Below are 25,609 nucleotides of genomic sequence, written 5' to 3'. Positions count from 1 at the left end.
TAGGAATGACTTTTTTAATGACCACTTTCCACTTCTTAAGGCCCAGGTGAAAGCTGACCCCGCCAGGTCCGGGACGGGTCCCCCGCTCGGCCGGCAGACGCCTGCGCCGGCTCCGCACGGGCAGTCACAGCGCGTCCTGTTTTCAGACTGGGGGTGCATTTCCATAATTCAATCTTTTGGCAAGCTCGTGTGTGATTACATGACTCAAATAACACGCTATATTTTGAACTGATGAATATATCTGCATTTTCGGTAGTTGTTGAAAAGTAGCAACAGGGCGCGGGGAGCGTGAAGACCTGCCCGAGCTTGGCCGTTTCTTCCCGGCCCTGCCTTCTCTCTCTCTCCCCCCGCATGGTGGGCACCTCACTCTGTGGCTGCCGATAGGCCAGCGGCAGCCAGACTCCCATCAGAATCGAGCAAAAGGGACAATAATCGAGAGTTCTCACCGACGGGAATTTCTGGGAGGAGGAACCTCGCAGAGAAAGCGTGTAAGGAGCACACGCGGACGTTCCTCGGCGCGTCGGTGCCCCCCCCCCCCGCCCGGCCTGCAGCTGCTTTGCAGTCGATTCAGTGAGTTTCCTGCGCTTAGATCCTATTCTCCCCAAAGCAACGCCGGACTTCCTTCTCGGGTTCGTCCTCTTGGGACACCGTCCTGTGGGAGGCGGCACGGCGGGTGGACGGTGGGGCGGCCCCGCGGCCCTGCCCCAGGCCGCGGCGGCCGTGCTCTGCAGGGACCCGGGCCTCTCTGGGCGGCGGCACCGCTGGATGGAGACCTGTTGCTGCACGTTCACAGAGCTCAGGAAACTGGAGGCCACGAAGCAAGTTCAAGAAGGGATTTCAGGGGGTCGCTCTCTTGAACTTGGCTTATGTGCTACAGCTTGAGATGAAGAAAAGTGGGCTTTTTGCACCTCTGAAAAAATTGTGTTACCAGTTAATGACAAGTCTAGAGTTCTCAGCAGACTTTACATCTCCCTGATCAGAAAGTGATCGAAGTATCACAGTGAGCCTGAACTCATTTCATACCTATTCTCACACTTAATTGTATTTAATGCTGCATTTTGTTTTGATGCAGAGTCTTCAAATTAAGGAAAATCAGCAGTTACATCTCTGACCTACATTTAAATCATTAATTTGCAGCTTTATTTAAAAATACTAAAACATCAGGTCTAATTCGGCATCCTGAACAGTTAAATATTTCACTCTGCCAGGCCGGTCACTCAAGTTCTTCAGCCACAAACTACCCCCGAAGCCCACGCGCCCCGAGCCTCGGGTCCGGGCCTCCCCCATCTTCGGTTCTGCTCCCGCACCTTCCCTCCCGCCCTGGCTTACAGCTGCCGTTACTCTTTGGGCCCGGCTGGGCCTCACGCCCCTCGGCCCCCGCGCCCACGCCCCAGTGCCCGGCGCGGCCCTGCCGGCAGCCGGCTCCGGCGGGGCCAGGAACACGCGCAGCCCCTCGGCCCCCGCGGCTGCGCCTTCCTGCAGAGTTGGGCCGGGTCTGAATGTGACGACGCACAGGCTTTTGTTTTCCTAAATGCAGCACCTTTTCCAAATCTAACCTAATTTTAAATCTTGTTCTAAAATGAAAATATGAGTCACAATAAGCTACATAAAAAAAGGTGTCAGTTTTGCAACCTGATTATGGAGACTCCGACTGAGGAAATAATTTCCATATATATTGAATGAACTCAGAGTGAAATCTAATACTCAGTTAATTGCTTTTGAGAAGAGATCTAATTTCTTTTCTTCTTTTTTTCTGAAAGCCTTTTTAACCTAAGAGTTTCGATGTTTTCTAACAAATGTTTCTTGGAGTGTCTGCTTCTATCACAAACGGTTGCGGACGGCAGCGCCTCCGCGGCCGGCCCACGGGTGCGGCCGTTGATGCAGCGGCGGCTGCCAGGCCCCCCCGCCACGCAGTCCGGCCCCTGCTTCCCAGGCCTCCGGGGGGCCGCACCCCGGCCTTGCAGCTTGCGCCGCAGTGACAGGAGGGGCCGCTCCCCAGCTCACTACTCCTTTTCCCCTAAACACCTCAGTTCCCTCCTGCTCATTTTATTGTTTCTACGTGTCTGGCCATCGGAAACCGGTCCCTTGCCAGGCGGACAGGGCACTGCGTTGAGAGGAGTGAAAGGCACGACGGACATTGAGGAGCTTCCTCGATGGAACCTGGAGCCGCGGGAGGAGCCCAGGTGTTAGAACGGTGTCATACGTACGAGTCACAGCGAGGAGGCCGGAACGGAGCAGCACGGGCTCCTTGGCGGGAGCCTCCCCTGCCGGTCCCGCATCACAACGCCACCTGCAGAGACGTGATGCGTGGGCGAGTGACACCGACCGTCAAACAACGGGTGAGAAAACTTCCTCGTCACCATAGAAACCCTGAATTCCAGGCGGAGTAAAGAATTTGACTTTAAAAACCCTCAAGTTTAAAAAAAATTATGAATGAGATGATGGCAACTGAAGCAAAAATAAATTATTATTGGTAAAATTAATAACCGAAAACTCTGGCGAAAGGCTGAAACGCTGGATAGTCGCCCCAGAGATGGCGCCCGACGGCACCGTGAGCCGCCACCACTTACTAGGAACCCTCCCCCGGCCCTGCAGGTGCTTCGGAGGGGTCCCCGCAACCCCGCACGACCTCGGCCGCCCGCCGCCGGCCGCCCCTGCCGCCGCCCCTCGCACATGGCGCACCTGTGGCTGCTTCTCTAACGATCAGCTTAGCACCTCTGACCCGCAGGGCCTAGCCGGGTGCTGCTCCACAGGCCGGGCGCTGGGAAAACGCTTCTGCAGTGAGAAGCAAGTTCATAGAAAGCCCCTGCTCTGCACCCCTCTAAGATCACAACTCCTCAGGGCTGAGCATCCTCAGGAGAGTGCTGCACCCCCGGGCCCGGCGGGGGCCGCAACCCCGCGCTGGCGGTGGGCGCTGAGGCGGGGCCACGGGAAGCAGGACCGCCCCTCCCTGTCCCGGGGCCCCGCTGGACAGACGGCCGCCTCTGCCTCAGAACCACGTCCCGCCGTCCCACGGTCTGTCTGCATGGGTCCCGACACACAGTGCTGCACGTCTGTGCGATGGTCTGTGCACGCTTAGGTTCTGAAAGGCCTGTGTGCACACGCACACGATTTCTGGGTCTTTGAGGAACGTCGGCTGCAGCTCCTGGCCAGCCAACCAGTTAGAGGTCTGAATGCTCCCAAACTGCAATGCTGAGAAGCTCCACTTCACTCTCACAGTTCAGCTGCACCCCCTTGAGAACCACGGTCCCCGGCCCTGTCGGAATAATGGGTGCAGACCAGGCCAGGCAGCAACACCTGGGAGGCCCCAGCGCCATCGCCTGCGGGAGAGGGAGGCGGGGCGGGCTCTGTGGGCGAACAGGTGACAGGGCCTGCGCCAACTTGGACGTTTAAAGGGTTAGTTATGTTCCACATCCGGACCCGCGGTTTCCCAGCATTCTCTCTGAGCTGACAGGTCATCTCTCCCCTTGAAGCTCTTGCAGGTAATGCGGGAGGGGCACACAGCCCTGCTGAAGGGTCCCCCGACCTCAGCCCCGGCCGGGGGCGGGGCGGCAGGCAGGACGGGCAGCTGCCAGTGCGGCCGCGTGTCGCCACAGCCAAGGCTTTGTTGTTGTTCAAACAGGACAAGTGCCTGAATGCCCGAAAAATTCAAAGGGCTTGTTTAAGAAGGAGGAGGACTTGACCTGGGCAGTGAGCAGCGTGGAGCCGTGTAAGCCCTTGGACTTTTTATGGACTTTTTATGGACTTTTATGGTAATATTTTCTGATTAAAACACAAACCAACCTTTACTGCATATTTAGGAAGCTAATGACTTGGTGCTGAACCTGGTTAGATTATAGAGTTTTACTTTATGTTGTCCCGCGCTAACAAATTTTATAATTCCATGGGTAAATGGAAAGGATAATAAACAAGATAAAATATACACACAAAATAACACAGAAACAGGTGGACCGGGGGCCGCGGAACAGGCACCAGCACACGTTACGATGTTTTCTACGTGAAAGCTTTTCCCGCCTCAGTGCTGGGACGTCATATGCTTTTGCCAGAACTGTAAGTATTTTGGCTAAATAACAGGTGCTTTTGGTTACCAGCTTCGACCTCCAGAAGAATGGGAGAGGCAGATGTCAGGAGGCAGGGAAGTAGTTTAACAGAATAATGGTAGAACGTGGCGGGGGGGGTTATTTCACCTGACACTCAGGCCGCCTGCAGTTCTCGGAAGGATGGGGTCACCCGGTAAATCACAGGGCGCCCAGTCAGGTTGGAAATCCCGAAAACGTCGCGCCATTTCTTAGTTCACGTATGTCCCAGACGTCGCCGGGGACACTCACACTACAAGCGTATGCTTCTCTCTCTGAAATGTAAGTCTAACCGCACGGTTGGAACTGGGACGGCTGCATCCGGCAGCCCGACTAAGAGCTCCAGGCGGACCCCCCTGTTATCACGCACCGCGTCTGCTGCTGCCTGAAAGCCTCGTGAAACCCAGATCTGGCCAGAAACAGTGAGAGAAAAACGTGGCAGCGTCGTGGCAGGGGCTGCGGCAGGAGAGCTGCGTCCACCCCAGCGCGCGCCACCCTCGAAGGGGCGGGAGGACTTGAACTCCTGTCGGAACGAGCAAGGACGTGCGGTCCACAGCTAAGGTCCAGTGTGCAGGGCCCTCACGCTGGTTTTGGTGTCTTCTACTCAAGAAATCAACTATCAAGCTCAAGGACCCGAGCAAGCATTTTTCTTACCTGGAAACAGGAATCCACAGTAATCATAAGAATAGCCAAGGTTTCACGCCGAGGAGGCACGGTTTACAGCCGCCCCAGACCCGGTCGGTGCACTCGGTCGGTCGGTACTTCGAGCTGCCCTCGTGAAACCTCCTCCCGCTTCCGGGGGCTGCACAGGGGAGTCTCGGTCCCAGGAAAGTGCTGGGACTTCCCTCCACGGCTGCAGAGGCCGCAGGGAACAGACGCCGCGTTCCACTCTGGCTGCCACGCGTGCTTCCTGTGGACGGGCCGGCCGCTGCGCAAGGCGCCGCGGCATCACCTGACGCTGTAGGGGCTGCTGCCGCGAAGTCACAGACTGAAGCCCTTCCTCCGAAGCCCCGGGTAGGGCGCGGAGCGCTCGTGCAACACCCCAAGGATGGGCAACGCCTCCCTCGCTCCCGGGATGTCGGCTGCTCCGACGCCCAGATGACCACGGAGCGGCACGCGTTCTCGCTCTGCGCGGCGCTGTCCTCGTTTCCCCTACACAGCGTCCCAGCTGCACCAGCCCGCCGGTGAGGCGGGGCCGTCGGCTGCCAGAGATGGTGCGCAGCGGTGCTGGCTCGTGACAGGGAGGACGGGAGAGGTCGTCCTGGCTCCTTTCTTTGTTTGCTCGATTTTCTGCAGCCTCCACGAGGAACAAAAGGACTCTCCTATGTATATTCATCATGAGTCCTCTGGAAATCGGAGGTCGGCCTGGGGCTCTAAAACTCTCCTTCTAAGGTGCAAATATTCCCATGTACCCTAGCAAATCAATGATCTACTTATACATTCTGTGAAGTGTTTTAATCTGATTAGTCCCTGGGAAACGTCAAAGCAATCAGCTAACAGGAGTTGTTTAAGGGGAGAACACCCCGCAGAAGGGAGAGTTACGGGGCGAAGGCTGGGCACGGCCATTTGTTTTCTCATTCGTTCGTTCGCGCGTTCGTTTCTCCATCGAATACCAGCTGAGTGCCTGCTAAGCATAAGGCTTTTTGGAAGCTCCTTGGGGAACACGGGGATAAGTCTAATTGACGTTCGACGGCCGCGCCTGCAGCCTAGCCGAGGAAATGGGCGCGTGCGCAGGGCACCGCGCGGCAGGCCGGCGCGGGCGCTGACAGCAGAGCAAGGGGCGCGCGGCCCGGGGAGGGGGAGGGGCGGGCTGGCGCTCACGGAAGGCCGGCCTGGTGGCCGGTTTCCGTCAGGGGGGCCCCTGCCGTGTTACGGAGCGCGAGGTGGGTGCGGGGCTGCCAAGGGAAGGACCCGAGGTCTGCAGTGAGGACAGGAGCTTTGTTCTGATGGGACAACGGAGGCAGCAAGGAGCGCCGCACCTGTGAGTCCGGACCGTGGTCTGGGCTGAGGGAGGGAGGGAAACTGCGCCCCTCTGCCCAGGTAGCCGGCTGGGGGCGGGGCCTCGGGGTCAGGGCGGGGCCCAGAGCGGGGCTGGCACACAGGCCCTGGCCGTGGAAGGGACCAGAGGGAGGCGAGCACCGAGAGCGGCCACACAGGCCACCCAGGGGACCAAGGTGGGCTTGGCAACACCGGCCTGTGGCCAGGGCTGTGTGTCTGTTTCCCCAGAAGGTACAGGCGTCTGGGGCAGAGGCTGTGCCTCCCCGTGGCCCCGTGTGCAGTGACAGCCACCGAAACCCCTCAACAGATAAAACAAAACCAGCGGAACGAAAACAACCCCCGAGGGCGGAAACGAACCCCATCTGGAAGTCCTCAGGCTGACCTTGCTCCCGCGCTGCCGGTCGGCAGTCGCGTCAGAGAACGAGGAGGCCGCCAGGCGCTCCCTGCCCGTGGTCCCACTGCAAACGCGCTGCGCGGCTGCCCCTGCCGCTCGGGAGGGCCCCGCCTGAGGCTGCGCTGGAAGTGCCACGCGTGGCCCGGACCACGAGGCACGAGCCTGACCCGTGACCCGTGTCGGTCCTTCATCGGCCACGTCCGTCGCTGGCACGGGCGGGCCCGGGCACCTCGCAGCGGAGGCCTGGGAGCCCGCCTCGCCCCTGCGCCCCTGCTCCACCCCAGAGGGTCCGCAATATCTGAAAGGGCCGAAGGCCAAGAAGCCCTATCAGACGCAGTTGCGTGCTTCCCCGGAATGGAACTAGTAAGCCCCGGGAATCCGCTCCGGGCCGTGACTGAATGCGGCCCGGGCCGCGGCTCCTAAACCCTGGTGCTCGGGCCCCGGGGGCAGAGACGTGGGCTGAGTGGCACAGGGATCACACGCCTTGGCAAGACGTCCGGCGCCTCTGACACGCGAGCTGAAGGCAGGCTGACCGTGTGAGGGCGGCGTCCAAGGGCAGGACAAGGTCCTCCAGTGCCTACAGCTCTCCAGGCGCGGCAGGCGTTTCCCTCCTACTCCTCCCAGGCAGGAATTCCTGCCCCCTCAGGTGGGGCTGAGAGGACATGGTGGCGTTTCCAAGGCCACGGTCTGTTGGCTGGGCCTGTCTCCCCTTGAGGCGAGAGGAGAGGCTCGCAGAGGCTGTGCGGCCCCCGCCCACCCAGGGGAGCTGGCGCTCGCCCTTCTGGGACGTAGCTTCAGCCAGTCACCCGCCCCCTCTGCCTTGCTCATCCCCTCCCGAGATCCCTGCCTCCGCTGACTTTAAATTGAGGGGAATGGGTTTAAAAGGCAACATTTCCTTCGGGCTTAAGGAAATGGCTCCTATGATAAGCTGTTCTATCCAGCTACATAAATTAAATCAATTTTGGTACTTTTCAAAACATATCATAAGGTCATAGGATGTAGAATTCTGTGCTCTAGCAATTTAGAAAAGACTCAGCTCCAGAGTATGAACTGTGAAGACAAAGATTTACATAAATTACCATATTAATGTACATTTTTAAAGTTACCAGTTTATGAAGAATGAAAGATAAGAGAATAAATTCAATTCTGGCAGAGCATCCATTTTCCCACATCACTTGAATGTTTGATACGGGACTAGGAGGGGCCGGGTGGGGGCACCGTGCTGCTCTCAACTCCGCGAGTGCCAGGGATCTCGCCCGCCCGCAGGCAGGCTCCGGCTCAGGACCCCAGGGCCAGCCCAAGTCCCCGCGGGGAGGGGTGTGTGCTGGGAGGCGGGGCTGGGGACCCAACAGGAGGCCAGAGTATTTGTTGTTCTATATGTGCTCATGAAAAGGAGAGGGTTTTGACGAGGTGACAGCTGCCTCGCCTGAGGGCCTGAGGGCCGCAGCCACAGGACCTGCCACCACCGGGAACACAACACAACGTTCTGCCTCAGCGTCAGGGACCCGGCTGCAATGGCGGAAGGTGGGGAGCCAACAGGGCAGAGGTGGGGGGGCGGGGGCGGGGACGAAGCCAGGCGACCTGGGGGCTGCGGGGGGTGTTGCTCCAGTGGGCGGGCCGCCTTCGCCAGCCTTTCAGGGGTTCGGAGAAGGGTTGCTTCCATGAACATCTTCCACAAGGCGGTTTTCTACACAATACAATATAATATTCGAAGTTCTACTTATATTCAATTCATAATTTTATTAGCATCTAGTTTTCCATGTGTTTTGTGATGTACATTATAGATTGTCACAATGTATATGCTCATTATTTATGAATAAACAAATGAATATTGTACATTAAAGAATCTGGTCAGTCTTTGTCCCCCATTCCTGGGTGCTAATTTCTCAACCCTTGATGTTTCCCAAGTGACGGAACCATCTCTTACTCATGGTGGGACCCCAGAGCTCACCTGCCAGTCCCTGCCAACGAGGGGGCGCACCTGCCAGTCCCTGCCAACGAGGGGGCGCACCTGCCAGTCCCTGCCAACGAGGGGGCGCACCTGCCAGTCCCTGCCAACGAGGGGGCGCACCTGCCAGTCCATGATAATGAGCGGACCCAGAACGGGGGGAGGGGCGGCCATGCCCAGAGGACGGCTGAGCTCGGATGGCGGGCACTTTGCGGCAGCCGCCCCACAGGAGCAGCTCAGCCACGGGGGCAGCAAGGCAGCCAGGCAGGCCTGCGCGGCGAAGCTGCAGAGACATGGACAGCCGAGCCTGGGGGACCTCTCTGGCCGGTGACACTGCGAGCCGTCCCACGTCGGTGTGTCCCTGAGGACCTCAGAAGCGTCCCGTCCGGAAGCCTCCCCGATCTCGCCGTGCGCATCTCTGGCTGGTTCTGATCTGTACCCTTTTGTTCTGATAAAACTACAGCTGTGAATGTGACACTTCCCTGAACTCTGTAGGTCATTCTGGCGAATGACCAGATCTGAAAGTGGCCATGGGAAACCCTGAATGTGTAGCCAGCTGGTCAGGAGCGAGGGTGCCACGGGGGCCCCAAAGTTAGGGGCCGCAGACTTAGAAGTGGGTCCTGAGGCGAGGCGTCGTGTGAAGGACGGCTCCTCGGCCTCAGTCACCTCTGGCTGGACGCATTTTGATGACCGCTCAAAGCCTTCCATCGCTGCGAGTGCTGGTCCGAAGGGTGTGGAGCCCAACTGGGGCCCTGCGAGGTCTCTTCCTTGGCCTGCCACCCACCGGTTGCTGCTTTCAGTTTGCTTTGGGGAGGAAACTATTTAAAAGCCTGTTGGTATTTCTAAAGCGCAATTAGGCCACAGGCCACAGGACACTTTAAAGGAGAGCATGACACCAAGGGCAGGGAGACCGGACACCCGGTCAGGCTGCGCCTAAGGCCTTTCACTTAGGCCCCGAATCTTGCTCTCGCTTTGGAAATGGATGGTACAAAAAGGGACAGGTATGTGCCGAGACTTCAAGGACTTTGTCTAAGTTTCACAGAATCACACACCATACACGACGACATTTCTGTCTTCTCTGGTGACAAAATATAACCCTCCTATGACGACTTTGCTGTTTTTTAATCTTCTCTCTTGAATAGTTTTCTTTAAAGTTTATTTTTTTATCTACAAGTGGGTGTGTAGGAGTGTGGTTTACAATTGATAATTAGAATAATTATCTTAGTGAATTGAACTGCAAAGATAAATGACGAAGTTCAGCCAATGGTAAAGGGACAACGAGGCTCCAGGACCCTGGCCAGCGCAAGGCCCCCACACCAGACCGTGTCGGGCGGGAGACACCAGAGACGAGGCCGCACTGCCTCAGCTCGGCCGCGGGGCGCAGGCCTGCACGGTGGGCCCGAGGGCCGAGCCGGAGGGCCGGGCGGCGTCACCGGGAGGCGCCCGCACGCCCTCACTGCTCACCCCCAAGCCGGGCTCTGTTTTCTGTGTTGGATCGTCTCCATCCCTCAGATTCGCTTTTAAACAACCACCGCAAACAATCCACCCAGAAACCGAGCTAAACTTAGGGCTTGAAAATGAGCTCCTACCACAGTCTCCTTCCCTGAGGACAAGTGTAATCACTGCCCTGCAAGGCAAATCTGCCCAAAGATGGACAACTCACATAAAAGGAGGCCTGTTGGCACCCGCAGGAACCAAGGGGATCCTGTGAGAAGATGCCGGCATTTGCAACAACTGCTGTGACACGAAACCGCACAGAAGGCGGAGCGAGAGACGCAGAACCCGTGGCCGCCGTGTGCGTGTGCGTGCAGCGCCGTCCCCCACGAGCCCCGCCCGCCATTCCGCCTCCGCAGTCCGACGCGGGAAGGCGGCTGCCAGCCCTCACTGGGCGTCAGTGCTCACGGAACCTCAGGGGATCGCAGCTGCCGCCTCCAAGGCACAAAGTCGGACGGCGGCACCGCCAGTCCCTCCCCTGCCCTCCGGACAGAACCAGCACCTTCGCCGCTAACAGGCAGTTCCGGTTCGGGCCTCAGGCCACACGCTCTGTCCTGCCCACCGGAAAAAAACAATCTCTGCGCCTGGGTTTGCCTGTAGAACAGACAGTGGAGGGAGCGGGCTGTGTTGCGGTTTTTATTTTCGTTTTCTTGAAAGGAGCCGTGGATCAGGAGCGGCGCGTCCTCTCAACTCTGACTTGCGTTCGGGCTGGGCGGCCGGCCGGCGCCAGGGCTGCGGTGCTGGCCAGAGCCGCAGGAAGGCAGGTCGTCACTCGGCCAGGGACGGGGGAGACCCCCTGATGCCCAGAGGCTGGTGGGGAAACGGGGGGTCAGCGTCTGTGCTCTGGCCCCATCGCTGCCACCCCAACCTGGAACAGAACCAGAGCGCGCAGCCAGGAGGACCTCGTCCCAGGCCAGAAATCCCGGACGAAGGCTTAGCAAACGCCCCTCACACCTCAGCGGTTAATGTCAGGTTCAAGGTCTTTCGCACTTAACACGCAGTCACCTTGATCTAAGAGCATTACACACTTGTGGACAAAAAAAGGAGACAACATTTGAAGGGGAGAATGTTTGAAAAAAGTACTCGAAATACCTGTATTTTCTTGAATGTACGCAGCTGCAAATCTGCTCCTCTCTACTTTACAGCTTCTCGGCCTTCTCCCGAGCAGCAGATGGAGACCGCGCAGGTTCGAGTGGTTACGCACCAGGACGACACACGGCTCACCACGAGCCAGGCCAGAAGGACACTGGCAGCCTCGGGCAGCTCCACCAGGCGTGGTCTCAGCCCCCCGACTTCGCGCGTCTGGTCACAGGGCCCACCGGCCAGTCCGGGTGGCAGCGGCCGCGCCTCCCAGGCCGCTGTCCCCTTCAGTAGCCACCGCGGCCGGCCACCGGGCGGAGGAGAGTGACCCGCTGCGGGCACAGGACCCGCTACAGAAGCAACTTGACAAGTCTGGCACCGCAAGAAAACGCGCTACGGAAAAGGGCGGTCAGGCCGGCAGCCGCAGAGGGGAAGGAAATCCTCTGGATCCGCGCGCAGCAGGAGGGACGCAGTACCTCCAAGACACAGAGAAGCCCCGGGTCCCAGGCAGTCAGGGACTGAAAGGGCGTCCCCAAGTGGGAGGACCTCGCCGATCGACCCGCGCCAGGCCCGCACCTGGCGTCCGACTCCTCGGACAAGCAGCAGCCTCGGCCCAGGGGCGTGCGGACGGGGTCCCGGTAGGAACGCGGCGCTCAGCGAGGGTGCGCGGGTCCGCGGTCACCACTGGATTCTCGTGTCACCTGGGGCCGCAGGGGCCGTGTGCTCGGGCGCAGCTGCCTCGCCTCTACAGGGGCCGCCCGCACGCGCCCCATTTCCCTCTTCTGGGTTTTCTGGCTCCATAAACACGAGCCTCGCGAGGGCCCTTCAGAGCTGGCTGCGAGGCTGTTGTTGACACAGGCTCGCTGCGCACGCTTACGAGGCGCTTCCACCGCCTGCGAGGCCTGGAGAGCTGGCCGGGTGCCTCATCCCTTCCCCTAACGACGCTGCGTGCGCACCACGCGGACCTTCTCCTCCTCCGGCCTCGCAGCTTCCAAGGCGTCTCCGAGCCGACGCCAGGGTGAACGTGGTGGCCACTCCCCGCGCGCCCTTACAGGCGGCCCGCGCCTCCCGCCGGCCTCCGCTGCACGGCTCCGCTCGCGGCCCCCTGCCCCCACAGCTGGCCCCGACAGTGGCTGCGGAGGACAGAGACCAGCGCTGCCGGGGACCAGCTCTCTCCTCCCATGCGAGTCTCCGGTTCCGGTGAGTCCGCTGTGGCACCTGGCACCAGGCGGTCCCGTTCCAGGTGTCCCCGAACCGCTTGCGTCCTGCGCTGGGGGACAAGGGCCCCAAGGGCCCACCTCCTGCTTCTGGGAGCCGCTCTCTTCTCCTCCGCGGTCAGCCAATCACGTGTGCCCTGTGTTTATTTCCTCACATTCTTTTGAAAATTGTAGACTTAAGATAAATTTATAAATAGCTCATAGCAAGCTTTATTAATTTTACAGACGTTGGGAACTTGCCCAAATTAAAAAGGATACTTCTATTTCATTTAATTCCTTAAATGAAATTCCACTGGAAAATTCAAAGCACGGTCCTGTGTTTCCAAAGAAGGCATAGCCGGTCCAATTTACATTAAAAAAAATGTGCCAGCTTGCTACGGGTCTCTAAAACGCTACACCTGCCTTCTCAAGGGACTAGAACTCGTAATTAAATTTTAAGAAACTTACCATTTAATCTAATTCTCTCAACAGTCAGATAGTTTAAGGATTTTATTGAAATCATATCCAAAAAGCATTTTCTCTTCTTTCTGGGTAATGCAAATGCATCTGGTTAGGAAGGATATTTGAAATTTTAATTGCAAATGACTTTCAATTAGTTTCTCTTTTTGCTGTATATGGTTTCCTGTATTTTCCTTTACCTTAAAATCAGCACCTGGAGACCAGTAAACTGAAGATCATATTCCTACTGAGAATTTCGGGAAAATGCACCACTCGGAAGGCAGCAAGCAGAGCTTCAAAAGGGAAGAGCGGGTCAGCGGGGTCAAACAGAGACTCTGAGCAGGAGGCCGATGGCAAGGAGGGCGGGGGCCGCCAGGGGCAGCCCTATGCTCGGTGGGATTCCCCGGGGGCGCGAGGAGCAGGGGTGGCGTGGGGGGGGGGGCCTGAGGAAGCTGGACTTCCTGGGCTCTCTGATGCGGGACCTGGGGCCCTGAATTCAAGGGACCTGCTGTGCGTCCTCCGTGGTCACACAACCTTCATTGGAAGCCGGGGCGGGGCGGTGGGTGCAAACTGCCTCCGGAACCGCCCGCGGGGAGCCCTGGGCCTCCGCGTCCCCTCAGAGCCGGCAGTCACAGTCCAAACGACCACCTCGCGTGGTGGTGCCCGAGCCGGGGGTCCGTGCGGCCAGGAGGCGGCTGTCACCGCACCGTTAGCCGGACAGACCTTCCGGTCACTAATTTGAAAAGCTACTTTTACCATAAACTAAATCCACATATATGTGTGTCTATATCTGGACTATTTCAGTCCATTTGGTGGCAAACCTGTCGGTATTTAGTTGTAACTGCTTGGAGTTTATGAACTCATCGGAGAAGAACTGGGATGTTCACAGTGTTTAATCTACTAAAGGGGGGGCTCAAAAGCCCTCTTTTATGTCTGACATTGGAAGGCAGTTCCTTCTTCATGTGCCTCCTCAGCTTGTCTTTTTCAGTTTATAGTTACAAATTTCCCTTTGAGTTGCTATTGTCAATGATATTACTATTTGCATTGTGTGACTGTGTGTGTGTTAAACAAGAAAGATGTAGGTGTTTTCTCAAATGAACAATTAAAGTTTAAAAGAAACAATCTAAAGCAAATTAAAGTTTTGAACAGCATCCGACCTTCATGGAGCTGACACACATGTACAAGTTCACGCGGACAACACTGCCACGCGACACAGAGAATAGAGGGTGGCCTCTGTCGCCCGTGCGCCGCTTTCCTCACGTGCGCCGTGCCGCGGCGGTGACGGGGCTGCCACGCAGGGTCTGCTCAGTCCGGCCCTTCCCCTCTGGACACCAGCGGAGCTCGGGCTCAGCTCCGACCCCCCGCGGAAGCCAGCCCTGCCCGCCTGTGGCCGGAGCAGGGAGCGGGCGGTGACAGGAAGGCCCCCGTGCGGACCATGGTCCTCGGGCACAGAGGGGCTTCTGCAGGGTTGGATTAGCCAAGACTCAGAAAAGGTTTCCATCTTTCCTATCCCTTTATCCCCGTCCTCTGAAACCTTTCAATTTAAAGAAAAACTGAAAACCGCTTTACAAATCCAGACGCCGCTGCAGCAGACTTTCACCGTAAGCAGCTTCGCGGGCCCCCTGACGTCCTTGGCGGCTTCTCGGCTGCTCTCGTGTGACTCCCCCCCAGGCCCCAGCCCGTGGCCCGGCTGTGTTCTGGTAAGACTGTACCTACAAAGCAAGTGGCCAGGCTGGGTGTGTGGCCAGGCTGGGTGTGTGGCCAGACGAGGCCTGTGGTTCAGGCTCTCGGCCCCTGTGCTAGACCAGCACACTTCCCAGCCATTCGCTACTTCTGTGTTGAGACACTAGGCTGATAGAAGGCCGAGCACTGAAATGGATGACAGGCAGGACGTTCGCCCAAATCCTTTCTGCCCAAGCCCTCGGGGCAGGCCGAGCGCGACCGGCACGCGGTCACTCCGTGGAGGAGCCGTGGACCCGAGTGTGTGATCAGCACACACCACACACCACACTGGGACGGGCCCTGCCCTGAGGAGGGTCAGGCCGGAGAGGAAGCCACCCCGGCGGTGACAGAGCGCCGCTGCGACTCACCAGTCCCGCACGGCGGCGAAGGAGCCCTCGTTTGTGACGTCGTACATCAGGATGAAGCCCATGGCCCCGCGGTAGTAGGCGGTGGTGATGGTCCGGTACCGTTCCTGGCCCGCCGTGTCCTGAAACAGCAACAGTGATCTCTTTAAAGTAAGGCGGTCCCCCTTTTGGAAAGCGACTACTGATTCCAGCAGCGGTCGTCACAGAGTCTAAACTGTATTAGCGATCGAGAGCTATGTATCTGTTTCAGTCTTGTTTTTCCTAATGATTTTCATATGGCAGCTCCGCAAATTATGAAATTTTTTTTTTTTTTTGGTAAACAGCACCTTGTACATATTTCACTCCCATTAAGCAGCATCTCACTATATAAAATAAAATAAAATAAAACAAAGTGAAAGACTACGCGCATGAACGTGTGACCCGGACAGTTTAGAACCAGGAGATGCGGCCGCTCCGCCACCAGCGCGCTGTCTGCCGACCGAGCGCAGGCCCCGTGGGGTGACAGAGCCATTTGTGGAAAGGGCCCTGCTTTTAAAAGCAGCAGCTCAGTCTCAGTTGAGCCAGCTGCAGCCGGAGGTTTAAAAATGCCCTCCTTGTGAGGAGGGCTGGGTCACATGACCTGGGTCCCTGCTTGTCCTCGCAGGCTGGGCCCGAGGCCGTGAGTCCAGGTGCTCGTTAGGGGGACGTGGGGTGACGCACGGGAGAGCGCACGCAGCGCCGTCGGTGAACGGCACGCCCGGCCTCCGCTCCTGAGACCCGGGGCGTGGGGCGAACACAAGGCGGCGGCAGAGCGGGGCGTCCGGCCGCCGCAGTCCCCTCGCTGACGCGGAAGCAGCCTGTGCGCGGCGGACACCGTGCGGCGCAGCTCAGGAAATGATTCCTCAGCTCGGCGGGCCTCGCAGGGTCGGGGCGCCCCGGTTGCCCCTCACCCTGGGGACGGGGCCCTGCCGTCTCTCCCAGGACTCAAGGTCCTGCAAACCCACGTTGCCGGAAGTGCTACCCTCCTCCTGACTTCAGTCTGGACCCCCTGTCTCCTGTCTCCCCGGGTGCTTCTTGGCACACAGCCTGCACCCCGGCGACCCCAACACTTAACAAGCCTTGAAGGGAAAGGCAACGTGCTGGATGATCCAAGGACAGGCCCCTTTATCATCAGAATGAACCCAGCCTCTCCCGGGCCTCGCTGTGGGGACCCGGAGAGGCTGGTGAGCACCCCCTCTCCCACGGGAGCCTCCAGCAGGGGGCTCACAGCTCCCCCGATGGATGTGGTGCCGTCTCTTTGGACCCTGGGAGTTCAGAGAAGGGTGATCGAGGAAGACTGGAGAAATCTGCAAATGACGGGGAGAATGCGGAGCTGGGAAATGGACGTGACGGTCAGCTGAGGCTGTCACTTTGCAGGAAGCAGGGACAGGACCCCCCCCCCCCCATCCCTCCACAGAAGGAAACACCCGCAGCGCGGAAGGGGCCTCGCCAGGCGCTGAGCTGCGATGTCACCACTTTCTTTTCCCCTCTGCCCCCCGCCCCAAGGTGCTCCTCGCATTCGGACAGTGACGTGACTGGGGAAACACGCAGGCTGTGCCGGGGCAGGGCTCGGGGTCCTGGTACGATGCAATGAAGCATTTCAGGAAACCACAGGGCGGGAGCCATCATGCGTCATGGAGGGAGCAGACAAACACAGCTTTCCAAAAAGTGCTTTGAAGCCTAAAATTTAGCACTTAGAGAACAGCAGGGGCAGGACTTGCCCACCATTTCGATTTAAGCCCAGACACACAATCTAATCGGAGGCGGTTGTCCCGGGAAAGTCTCAGGGAGAACGCAGACGCGCCACGCGGGGGCAGAGAGTAGGAGATGCAGAGGACATCTGCCCGCCAAAGGCGAAGGGTCAGCCAAGCCAATCAGCAGACACCAGGCTGGCTCTGCGTGGGATTTGGGTGTTGAAACAACTTGAGGATCACAAATGCATTAGCACTTTCTCTCCTGTGACATCAGGAAGAAAAAGAAGCTAGAAGAACATTTCCCTCCACTCGACCTTCCCTGACGAAGCTGACATCTGCAAGGAAAGACCGTTCTACAACGTAGTCGAACGTGGGGGTCGCAGGTCGCCTGGCGGCAGCGCACCTCTCAGCCTGCTGGGAAGTGGCTCTTCTGCCCAGCAGATTCTGCTAGCTGGGGACACCTGCTGATTTTCTAGAAATACAGGCTTCTCAGATTGAAAACCACACCTCTTATAAGGTATAAGGGAAACCTCTTATACAGAATGAGAAATAAAGAAAACTTTCTTTTATGGGTTTTTATCTCCCTCTCTTTTAAGAAAAATGAAATCATTCTGCTTGGTTTAAATATTTTGATTTCTCAAACATGTTTTTAAAAGAGATTTGTGGCTTTGATGACAGGTTCGATTAGCAAATACTTGAGTATCTGTCAAAAAAAGAACCATGAAACTGAAAACGTTAGCAGCCTGGTGAGTAGCAGCTGAAAGCAGTTTTGGTATGAATGCTGGCATTTTTGTCTTGGTTTTTGCCTTGAATTTTTTCTCTGATAAAACATTTTATTTTTTTAACTATATGAACTGCATTTTCAAACCCTTTGCAGGTTGTGCAGAGATAAGATAAAGTTTTAACACTGAGTAAATAGCTTTCATTTGTAAGGCCTGGGTTATCCTGTGGTTGTTTTTTTTTTTTGTTTTTTTGTTGTTTTTTTTTTTTTTTTGTCTTGGTGGTTACCTCTCTCTATATGGGATTAAACAAAAAATGCAGGTAACCATTAGTGACAAAACATAACTCAAACAGTCTCCACAATCGAAATACACTTACTGAACCTCTCCACAGAGTAGAATAGATTGAAGGACAGCCAGTCCTGGTACATGATAAAGCAGGTAATTTTGTAGCTGGAGAAATCAAACTAAAACACATTGCTGTTGACTGGTCAGCAAAATAATTTGAACAAGTTAAAGGGAATAATAAGAGATAACCCAAGGAGGATGTCTATAGAAATGGAGGATGAGAAAAAGGCAACTTAAGACATAAGACAGACGTGAGGCGGTGCATCTCCAAATGCACAGGGTGGAGGCGGAATCAGCCCCTGAGGCGCTTGGCGCTGGAGCCAGGAGAGATCCCTTAGGCCACACTCCGCTGCGTCTCACCTGGAGGGATTATCTTGAATTCCCAAAGGAAGACGGAATCGGGCTCGAGGCCTCGGCAAGGTGATGACTGACTCGCTCCTCTTTCCTTCATTCAGTTGTTGAAATCCAACATGTTGGATTTCATGTTGGATACAACATGTAGTGAATGCCTTTTGCCAGTTAGGGACTGTGACTTGTATGTTAAACTCATTTCATCTATTCTAGATGTATTTTTGTATATTTTAAAATTCTACACATAAAGCATTTCATTAATCAGAATATCATGTTCCCTATATGTCTACAAAAGAGTAGATAAAATTGTGAAAATGTCATTGCTCGAGAGCCAGACCATGTAGCTAACAATGCAAAATTGCAGTCGATGCTGCACCACCAGCCCCGGGGCGCGCGTTACAGCCAGTGTTACGTGTGCTCCCCCAGAAAGGAGCACTGAGGTCCTGCCTGCCAGGCCTGGGAATGTGACTCCATTGGAAGCAGGGCCTTCGTGCTGGACGAGGCTGGGCCTCCGCTGGCCTGGAGCCCCTCCAGGGGACGCGACAGGGGCACAGGCACGCGGAGGCCGCCGGCGGGCAGAGGCAGAGACACGGCCCGGGGGTCAAGGGCACCGAGGCCGGGACGCGGGCCGGGCCCAGAGCCGCACCCCTGCCCCCGCCCCGCTCGGTGCAGAGACAGCGTGGCGCTGCCGGTGCCCCGGGTTGGGGCGTCCAGCTTCGGAACTGCGAGCCCACGCGTTTCTGTTGTTTTAAGCCGCCCCATGCGTGGTGCTTCGTGACCGCAGCCCCAGGAAACGCACGCGGTCACTGAGCCCACGCAGCTATGCCCACGATCCGGGCAAAAGCAGGGAAAATGTCGCAGCCACCCGCACAGCCACACACCAACAACAGAAGAGAAAATACGGAAAATTAAAGGCAGTTTGTGAAGAAGTCTCACGTGTGAATTCACGTAGCCTGTTAGGCTAAAATGCATTAATATATTACACTTACATAAAATTAATTCTGTTCAGAAAAAGGAGGAGTGATATAGCTTATTGCTTTAAAGAAGTACGTCTTCGTATTTACATGTTGTGTGCAGATCAGTGATTTTCAGCCTTTGCCATCTCACGGGACACATAATTACCAAAATTCTGTGGCAAACGAAAAACTACATTTTTTCCCAATCTGACAGGAAATAGCTATAATGTTGATTTATTCACACCAGATGGATATTGTTGTGTTAGCTGTTGCCATTTTTTACTTCACAATCTCAGGGACAAGGGTCAGTGTCCTGGCTACACCGTCAGGTCTTGCACCCTTTAAAGCTTCCTGTGACAGTATAAAGACATACACGTGCATACATGCATGGTCATTGGAAAGGCAAAGCACTATTGCTTGAAATGACAAAACGACACATTGCTTCATCTTGGAATTTCATCTCGAGGTGACTGAGACGCTGCTACAGAAAACCCGGAAGCTGCGATGTTCGCTGAGACTGACCTGCACAAGGACAGAAGCAGCGAAGTGCTGACTGCTGCATGTGGCGTCTTTTGTTCGATGCTACTTTCTCCAAAGTTGCATTTTGATTTTTTTCATTTCCATAAATAGGCAGGCATAAAGCAGCACTGAATTGAGTCTTATAAAAATAGTAAGCTAACCAAGACACTTAAGTATTTTATGCTTTCTTGCTGCGTATTTATTTTTGGAATAAAATAAGAACTTTTCCCCCTTATAGCAGTTAATCTTCTGTTAAGATAAAATGTACAAGCCTCCTTTCCCACTGACCTTGTGCAGATTGGTCTGGACTCAGTCGCATAGGCAGGCGTGTAGGATGGTGAGCCAGGCCCGCGCTTCAGAAATGGCGAGCCTCTGACTAGCTCCGAGGATGGCGTTGGGCCGTCCTTGCTGCTCACACCAGCGGGTCTCCTGATGAGGCTGTCTCCCCAGACGCTGCCGTGCTGCATGCTGAAGTGCCCAGATCTTCACTGTACAATAGCACCCACCCCTCACTAAAGCCCAACACAATAGGCCTGAGGCAGAAGGATGCACTTGACCTATTCCTTCTGGCTGGGTTACCATGGCGATCCATCTTCCCTGGAGGAAGGGACAGGCTATAAAGCTCTGTTATGGGGCCCTTTGACCCCATTGCCAGTGAGACCCTAACGACTGTGTTTCTGCTCATGGAAGCTGGAGACATTTTTCAGTAAATATCATTGAAACATCCCCATGAACTCTCTTCCATATATGAATAAAATTCATAGCCATACCGTGTGAAGGCATCTCTGCTCATCTCATTTAAGAGCTTGTTTTCTAAGAACAATTAACAGAAAGGCGGGAAGAGACGCCATTTTTGCTTTCTTCCTAATTAATCTCTTTGACATACTTCTTCCCAGCAGGATGTTGATTAAGCTCAATTCGTCAAAACCAGGCCATCAACACCTAAAGGCTGGCAGCTCAGAGCCTTAGGCCACGGCTGGTCTCATGGGACGCGGCGCAGAGCACGCGCCACATGAAATGCTCTGCTCTAGAGAGCGACGTACTTTGGAGCTGGCCTTCGGTTGCTGCCCTAGACTAATGGCAGTAAAAACTCCTCGCAAAGGGCTGGCTGGCAGGCTGACTGGCTGGGGCGCGGCTGCCCGGGCCGCGGGGTCCCTGAGCCCAGGGGGTGGCAGGGCTGGGTGGGGTGGTTAGCGAGCCGGCAGGCAGCGTTCCCGGGGAGCGGTAATTAGAAACACCACTGAACCTCTCTGGGCATCAGGTGGCAGGTCTCCAAAATGAAATCAATACCAAATGCCCAGCTGAACTGCAGGGTGCACATGGGAAAAGACCTGTAATGGCTGCAAAATGCTCTCGGTGGCATCGCTGTTGCCGACTGTGTTTTGACAGTACGGGATGAGCCTAGCATGTCAAATCCCAAGAGCAAGGGGTTGTCGAGATGCACCGGGTCGCTCAGTAGGGCCCCGTCCCTCACCTACCCCGCGCCCAAGGGGGGCCAAGGCGTCTGTCTTCCAGAATCACCCACCACCCACACGTCCTCTCTTCTCTCGTGGCCGCGTAGCCCCTCACGTTGAAAGGGCATAGCATTCCAAGGAGAAGCACACGTGGAATCCGCTCATTTCTGTACGGTCCTCTGCACACTCTTGTCTCCACGATCATTTTGGCCTTGCATAGACTAAAGGCCTAAGAACCCCACTGGGGTTTAAGGTTAAAGCAGGGATTCCCGCACCTCGAACAACTGCTCACATTTAGTGTCATGCTGCGTGTTAAAGGACAACAACTTCAGCAGTGAGCCTCGTGGCCAGTGCACGGAGCCTCTGCAGCACGTGGGACGCAGGAAGCAGGTGGCGGAGGAGGGTCCCTGAGCAGCACCTCGCCATCGCGCCCAGAGCGGCGTGGGCACGTTGTGGGGGCGGGGTGCACGCGCTCCTCGGACAGGGAGACAGCAAGACCAGAGAAATGCTAACACCTCTCTTTTTAGGTTCTAATACATTTATCAACTTTTAAATAAATAAGCTCCATTTTAAACAATTTTAAAGATATAGCGAGATATTCCACCAGCTGGAACATTTAAACATCGACGGCAAGTCCGAGCTGCGAGCGCTGTTGCACCAGCTGCTGAGTCGGAGGGGACCGGAGCCCGGCCTGGCTCCCGGGAACGGGGGCGCTCAGCCTGCGGCCTTCCACAGCCTCTGTGGACCTGCGACACTGTGCCAATTGCGCGGTGACGTCCGTAATGCACAGGCCACCCTGGGCCTCCTGAGGTCAGTGGTGACAGCCCATAGAGCTTCAGGGTCATGCAGCCACGCAGGTGACAGGCTCTGGCTTTTTGCCGACAGTTTTTGGTTCTGCCGAATCCAGGGAAAGAGGCTCGAATTGTTCTCGGAGCACTTTCTCTTCTCCAGCCACGACCAGACACAAGTGTGCCGCTGAGCCTGGAGCGCGGCTCCATCACTGAAGGGCTGGAGGCAGGGGTGGGGGTCAGAGGCCAGCCACAAGGACAGATAACGGGTTGATGAGAGACGTGCCGTGGAAAACAATCGAGGAGTCTGAGGAATGACCCCTGCTCACTTGAAGATAGAAAAGTCCTCTGCTGGAGCATCGTAAATCTTCACTCACGACAGGACTGGACCCACTGGACTGGGGACAGTGGGGCCTGGGCCTTGGCTGCAGGTCTGTGGGAGCAAGAAAGACAGATGTCCTGCTTTGAGGACTGGGCTGAGCCAGGGACTCTCCTCTGGGGAGGCGGGGGCCAGGCGGGAGGGAGAGGGCCCTGTGGGCACCCCGCCCCTTTAACCTTGTTGTTGTGGATGCCGCTTTTGAAAAGGATAGAACCAACCATGGAATCAAAAGAAAACAAAATCTAAAAGAGAAGCCAAACTCATTTAACATTTGATAGACTCTAAATCCAGAATAACATCTACAGAATTCGTTCAGCTTGAATTCTATTGGGTTGGCTAAACAGTTTAGTTTTTTCCATACGAGGGCTCTAGTAGCGCTTAGTTGCCTTTAACTTCATTCAAACCAATTTTTTTTAGATTGTATTATGACAGCTGTCATATCGGTGTGCATTTAAAGAAAACTTATCACAATTGGTGAATTTTTGTGCAGCCGTTTTAATATTGAAGATAGAATAAAAGATGCAATGTTTTCAGTGTATTATGCTTTATTATTTCAAGAAAGGTAAAAATGCAACTGAAAGACAAAAAAAAATTTGTTCAGTCTATGGAGAAGGTGCTGTGACTGATTGAATGTGTCAAAAGTGGTCTGTAAAATTTCTTGGTACTATTGATATTTTGGTCAAGTCACTCTTTGCTGAGGGGCTGTCTTATGCATTGAAAGATATTTAGCAGCGCCCCTGGCCTCTACCCACCTGAAGCCAATAGCAAGATACAGCTGACATACCCAACATATCCAAATCAATAAAGTTATTGGTGAAAATGAAAAATGTGCCTTTTATTTTATGAAAAAACTCAATGAACTTTTTGACCAACCCAATAGTTAAGGGATTAAATCTTCCATTAAGTCGGAAGAAGAAAATTTCCAGGAGCCATGACAAATAAACCAACCATATGGTTTCTGAAAAGAAAAGAGCCTGACTGAGTTGGGTGACGAGGGAGCAATGGCACATCCGTGCCAAGAGCAGACAGCGCGCTCCCCGGCTGGCGCTGCAGATTGAAGCAGAGAGGTCCCTGGGCCTGAGAACAACGTCGCTGATGGGGCAGTAAAACCCATGCAGAAGCAACATTGGCTCCTCGTTTCCACAGTAAAGTTACCAAACTCGCCACGATACGGAAAGACCAAACAGACTTAGATCGCTGGCCACGCCACCTGGCAGCCCATGACAGCCCTTTTCCCACACTTAAATTCCTCTGACGTTAGTAGTCGGACTGGAATTCACATTTGCACTTTCAATGCAAAAAGTGCTTTTATGGGTCGTGTATCTTTCTTCCCAGGTCCATCGACTCCATGCTGGAAGCTGCCAGCGAGTCAGGGCAGACGGGCCGGCACCCGCGGGCCCTTCCCCGGCAGGACAGACCGGACGGGCGTCGCAAGGGGGCCGCCCTTGCAGGCCTGAGGACCGCGCTGCGCCGGCAGGGTCGGAGCCTGACCTCCGTGCGGCCCTCACCCTGGAGAGTCCGGTCACCACGTGAGGGGCCGGAGGCGGGGAGGCTGCGGGGCTGGCCGAGCACAGACCCACCGCCCTTCCTAGGAAGACGAACGCGTGACTCTTTATGCCCAGCGACCACCTGACGCTGCTGAAGGACAGACAGGGGTCTGGGCTTCCTGCCTTTGGAGCCGACGGCAACGGAGTCCGACGCAGCCCAGAGCTGCCCTGGGGGCGGCCCAGCCAGGGGTCGCCCCCACCCCCAGGGAGGGGTCGGGCCCTCTTCCTTCCGTTGGGCTCGTATATGTCAGGCGGCACCGGCACGGGGTGCCGAGGCTCACAGCCCAACTTCGCGCGGCCTGGCGGGGGCGGGGAGCTCAGGCTCTCACCGAGCGCCCTCGTTCTGACGCTGCTGGTTGGACGGGTGGGTCAGTGACGGCGGGGACTCCGGGCTCAGGTGCCTTGTGATCGCGTGCCGGCTCCATCACTAGCTCGTGACCTTAGAAAAGCCAGTTCCCCTCCTGCACCTCACTTCCCTCAGTTGTGAAATGCGATCATGGCAGGTCCTCGCCCAGGGCTGGTAGGAGGAGCAAACGAGCGAACGCAGGCAGCTTCCTCAGCGCAGGGCCCCGCACCCCCGCACAGGAAGCAAGCGGCACCTGTCCCCCGATATAAACCCTGGCTGCTCTTCCTTTTTTCCTGAAGTTTCTTTTTTACACACCATGTCTTACATTTCAGTGTTTCATGGCTATGGTTAGGGTTTATGGTTTGCATCTAGAAATTCACATACATAAGGTATATTATATATATGTTACTGTACACATTATATCAACTAATATAGTAGATATATTAATATTGGTATAACAGACCTAATTTTTGGATGTCATTTTTTTCCAAAGAGGAAGCTACAAACCACTATGAGTCACTCTTCTTTAAATAAAATGGTGACCAAGAAGTAAAGATGTCTCATGAGTTGTCATTCTTTGCTGAAATATTATCTTTCTTTCTCAAATGGAAATGAGATTACTGCTATGTCTTCCAAGTTTACTGAACTTGACAGGTAAAAATCTCTGAGCCTTAAAACTTCCTTCTGCCAGAAGAGTGACTTCCATGTGAAGCTTCCAAGGCAATTAAAAACCAAATGGAGAGAAGGAAATAAAACTGGGCATTGCCTTGGCACACAAATAATGCTTTCGCCTTGACACTGGTTTTACAAAGGGAAGAAGATGCTTTGTCTTACCGTAAAAATAACTGCAGACGTGCAGATTTTGACCAAAACAGAGACACGCTCTACTAAAACCGTCAGTTGAGGGAGGCTGGGTGAGCAAGGCCAAGGCCGCCGGAAGGAGAGCTGTGCGTCCTGTGAGGGGCCAGCTGCCAACCGCGCGGCTCCGGGATGAAAGCCGAGCCGGCGTCACGGGTGTCATCACTGCGAGAAGGGCAGCGTCTTCGCTAACGACAAAGAAGTAGAGCGGTTCCTAATCTGTGCGAAGGCAGGAGCTCAGATTTCAGACATGCTTTCCTCTCGCCCTTGGTGGAAACGTCTAATAAGAGGGCTCTAAACCCAACAATCTACAAGAAGGGATATTTTCATTATATTAGAAAGCTACTTTTTTTTTTAATAACTCTTTTTGATCACTGGTGTTCTGCTTTTCCTGCAGTATAAGTTTCAACAATTCCCTAAGGGGGTTAGCCATTCATCTATAAATAAAGTTATAAACTTGAGGTGGATGTCAAAGCAAGAAGTGAAAAATATGCGTATTCAGAGGGTACTGAGCCCCTCTCCTTCCAAGACTATTTATTGTCCCACAACTTGCAGCTGGAACTAACCAATTTTTTTCTTAGTTAATGAAACAGAAAAGCTTATCGTTCAAGGTGGTGGAGCTGCTCCTTAAGCAAAAGACTTGTTATCTCCTTTACATGTGTTTCTAGATCACTCAGGAATAGTTGGCATTAGATTATTTTAATTTTTTATTTTTAAAAAATTGTCCCAAACAGAGAGACTCTGTAAGAATCACAATATCATCCTTTCACCCTGGAGGCACCGAAGGTGCAACGTCCAGCGCCCCCTGCGCGGCAATGGGCCCCGGCTGCCGAGCAGCAGGAGGGTCGCGCGGACGGGCCGCCTCGCCGCCCGCCCACGGGAAGACGGATCCCGCAGCCT

The 25,609-nt window shown here is 55.3% G+C and overlaps 1 protein-coding gene across 1 annotated transcript in view; it reads right to left on the bottom strand.

The window, feature by feature from the left end:
• Positions 1 to 25,609, bottom strand: part of RAB3C (RAB3C, member RAS oncogene family) — an 86,163-nt gene that overhangs the window by 22,862 nt on the left and 37,692 nt on the right. The window contains exon 3 of the mRNA XM_054575302.1: positions 14,736 to 14,854. Coding sequence (XP_054431277.1) covers positions 14,736 to 14,854 — 119 coding nt within the window. The remainder of the gene's footprint in view (positions 1 to 14,735; positions 14,855 to 25,609) is intronic.

The sequence above is a fragment of the Pteronotus mesoamericanus genome, unplaced genomic scaffold (genome assembly GCF_021234165.1).
Source record: "Pteronotus mesoamericanus isolate MK-2021 breed Mesoamerican mustached bat unplaced genomic scaffold, CSHL_Meso_final contig_29, whole genome shotgun sequence".
NCBI lineage: Eukaryota > Metazoa > Chordata > Mammalia > Chiroptera > Mormoopidae > Pteronotus > Pteronotus mesoamericanus.
This window is presented reverse-complemented; position numbering and strand designations above follow the sequence as displayed.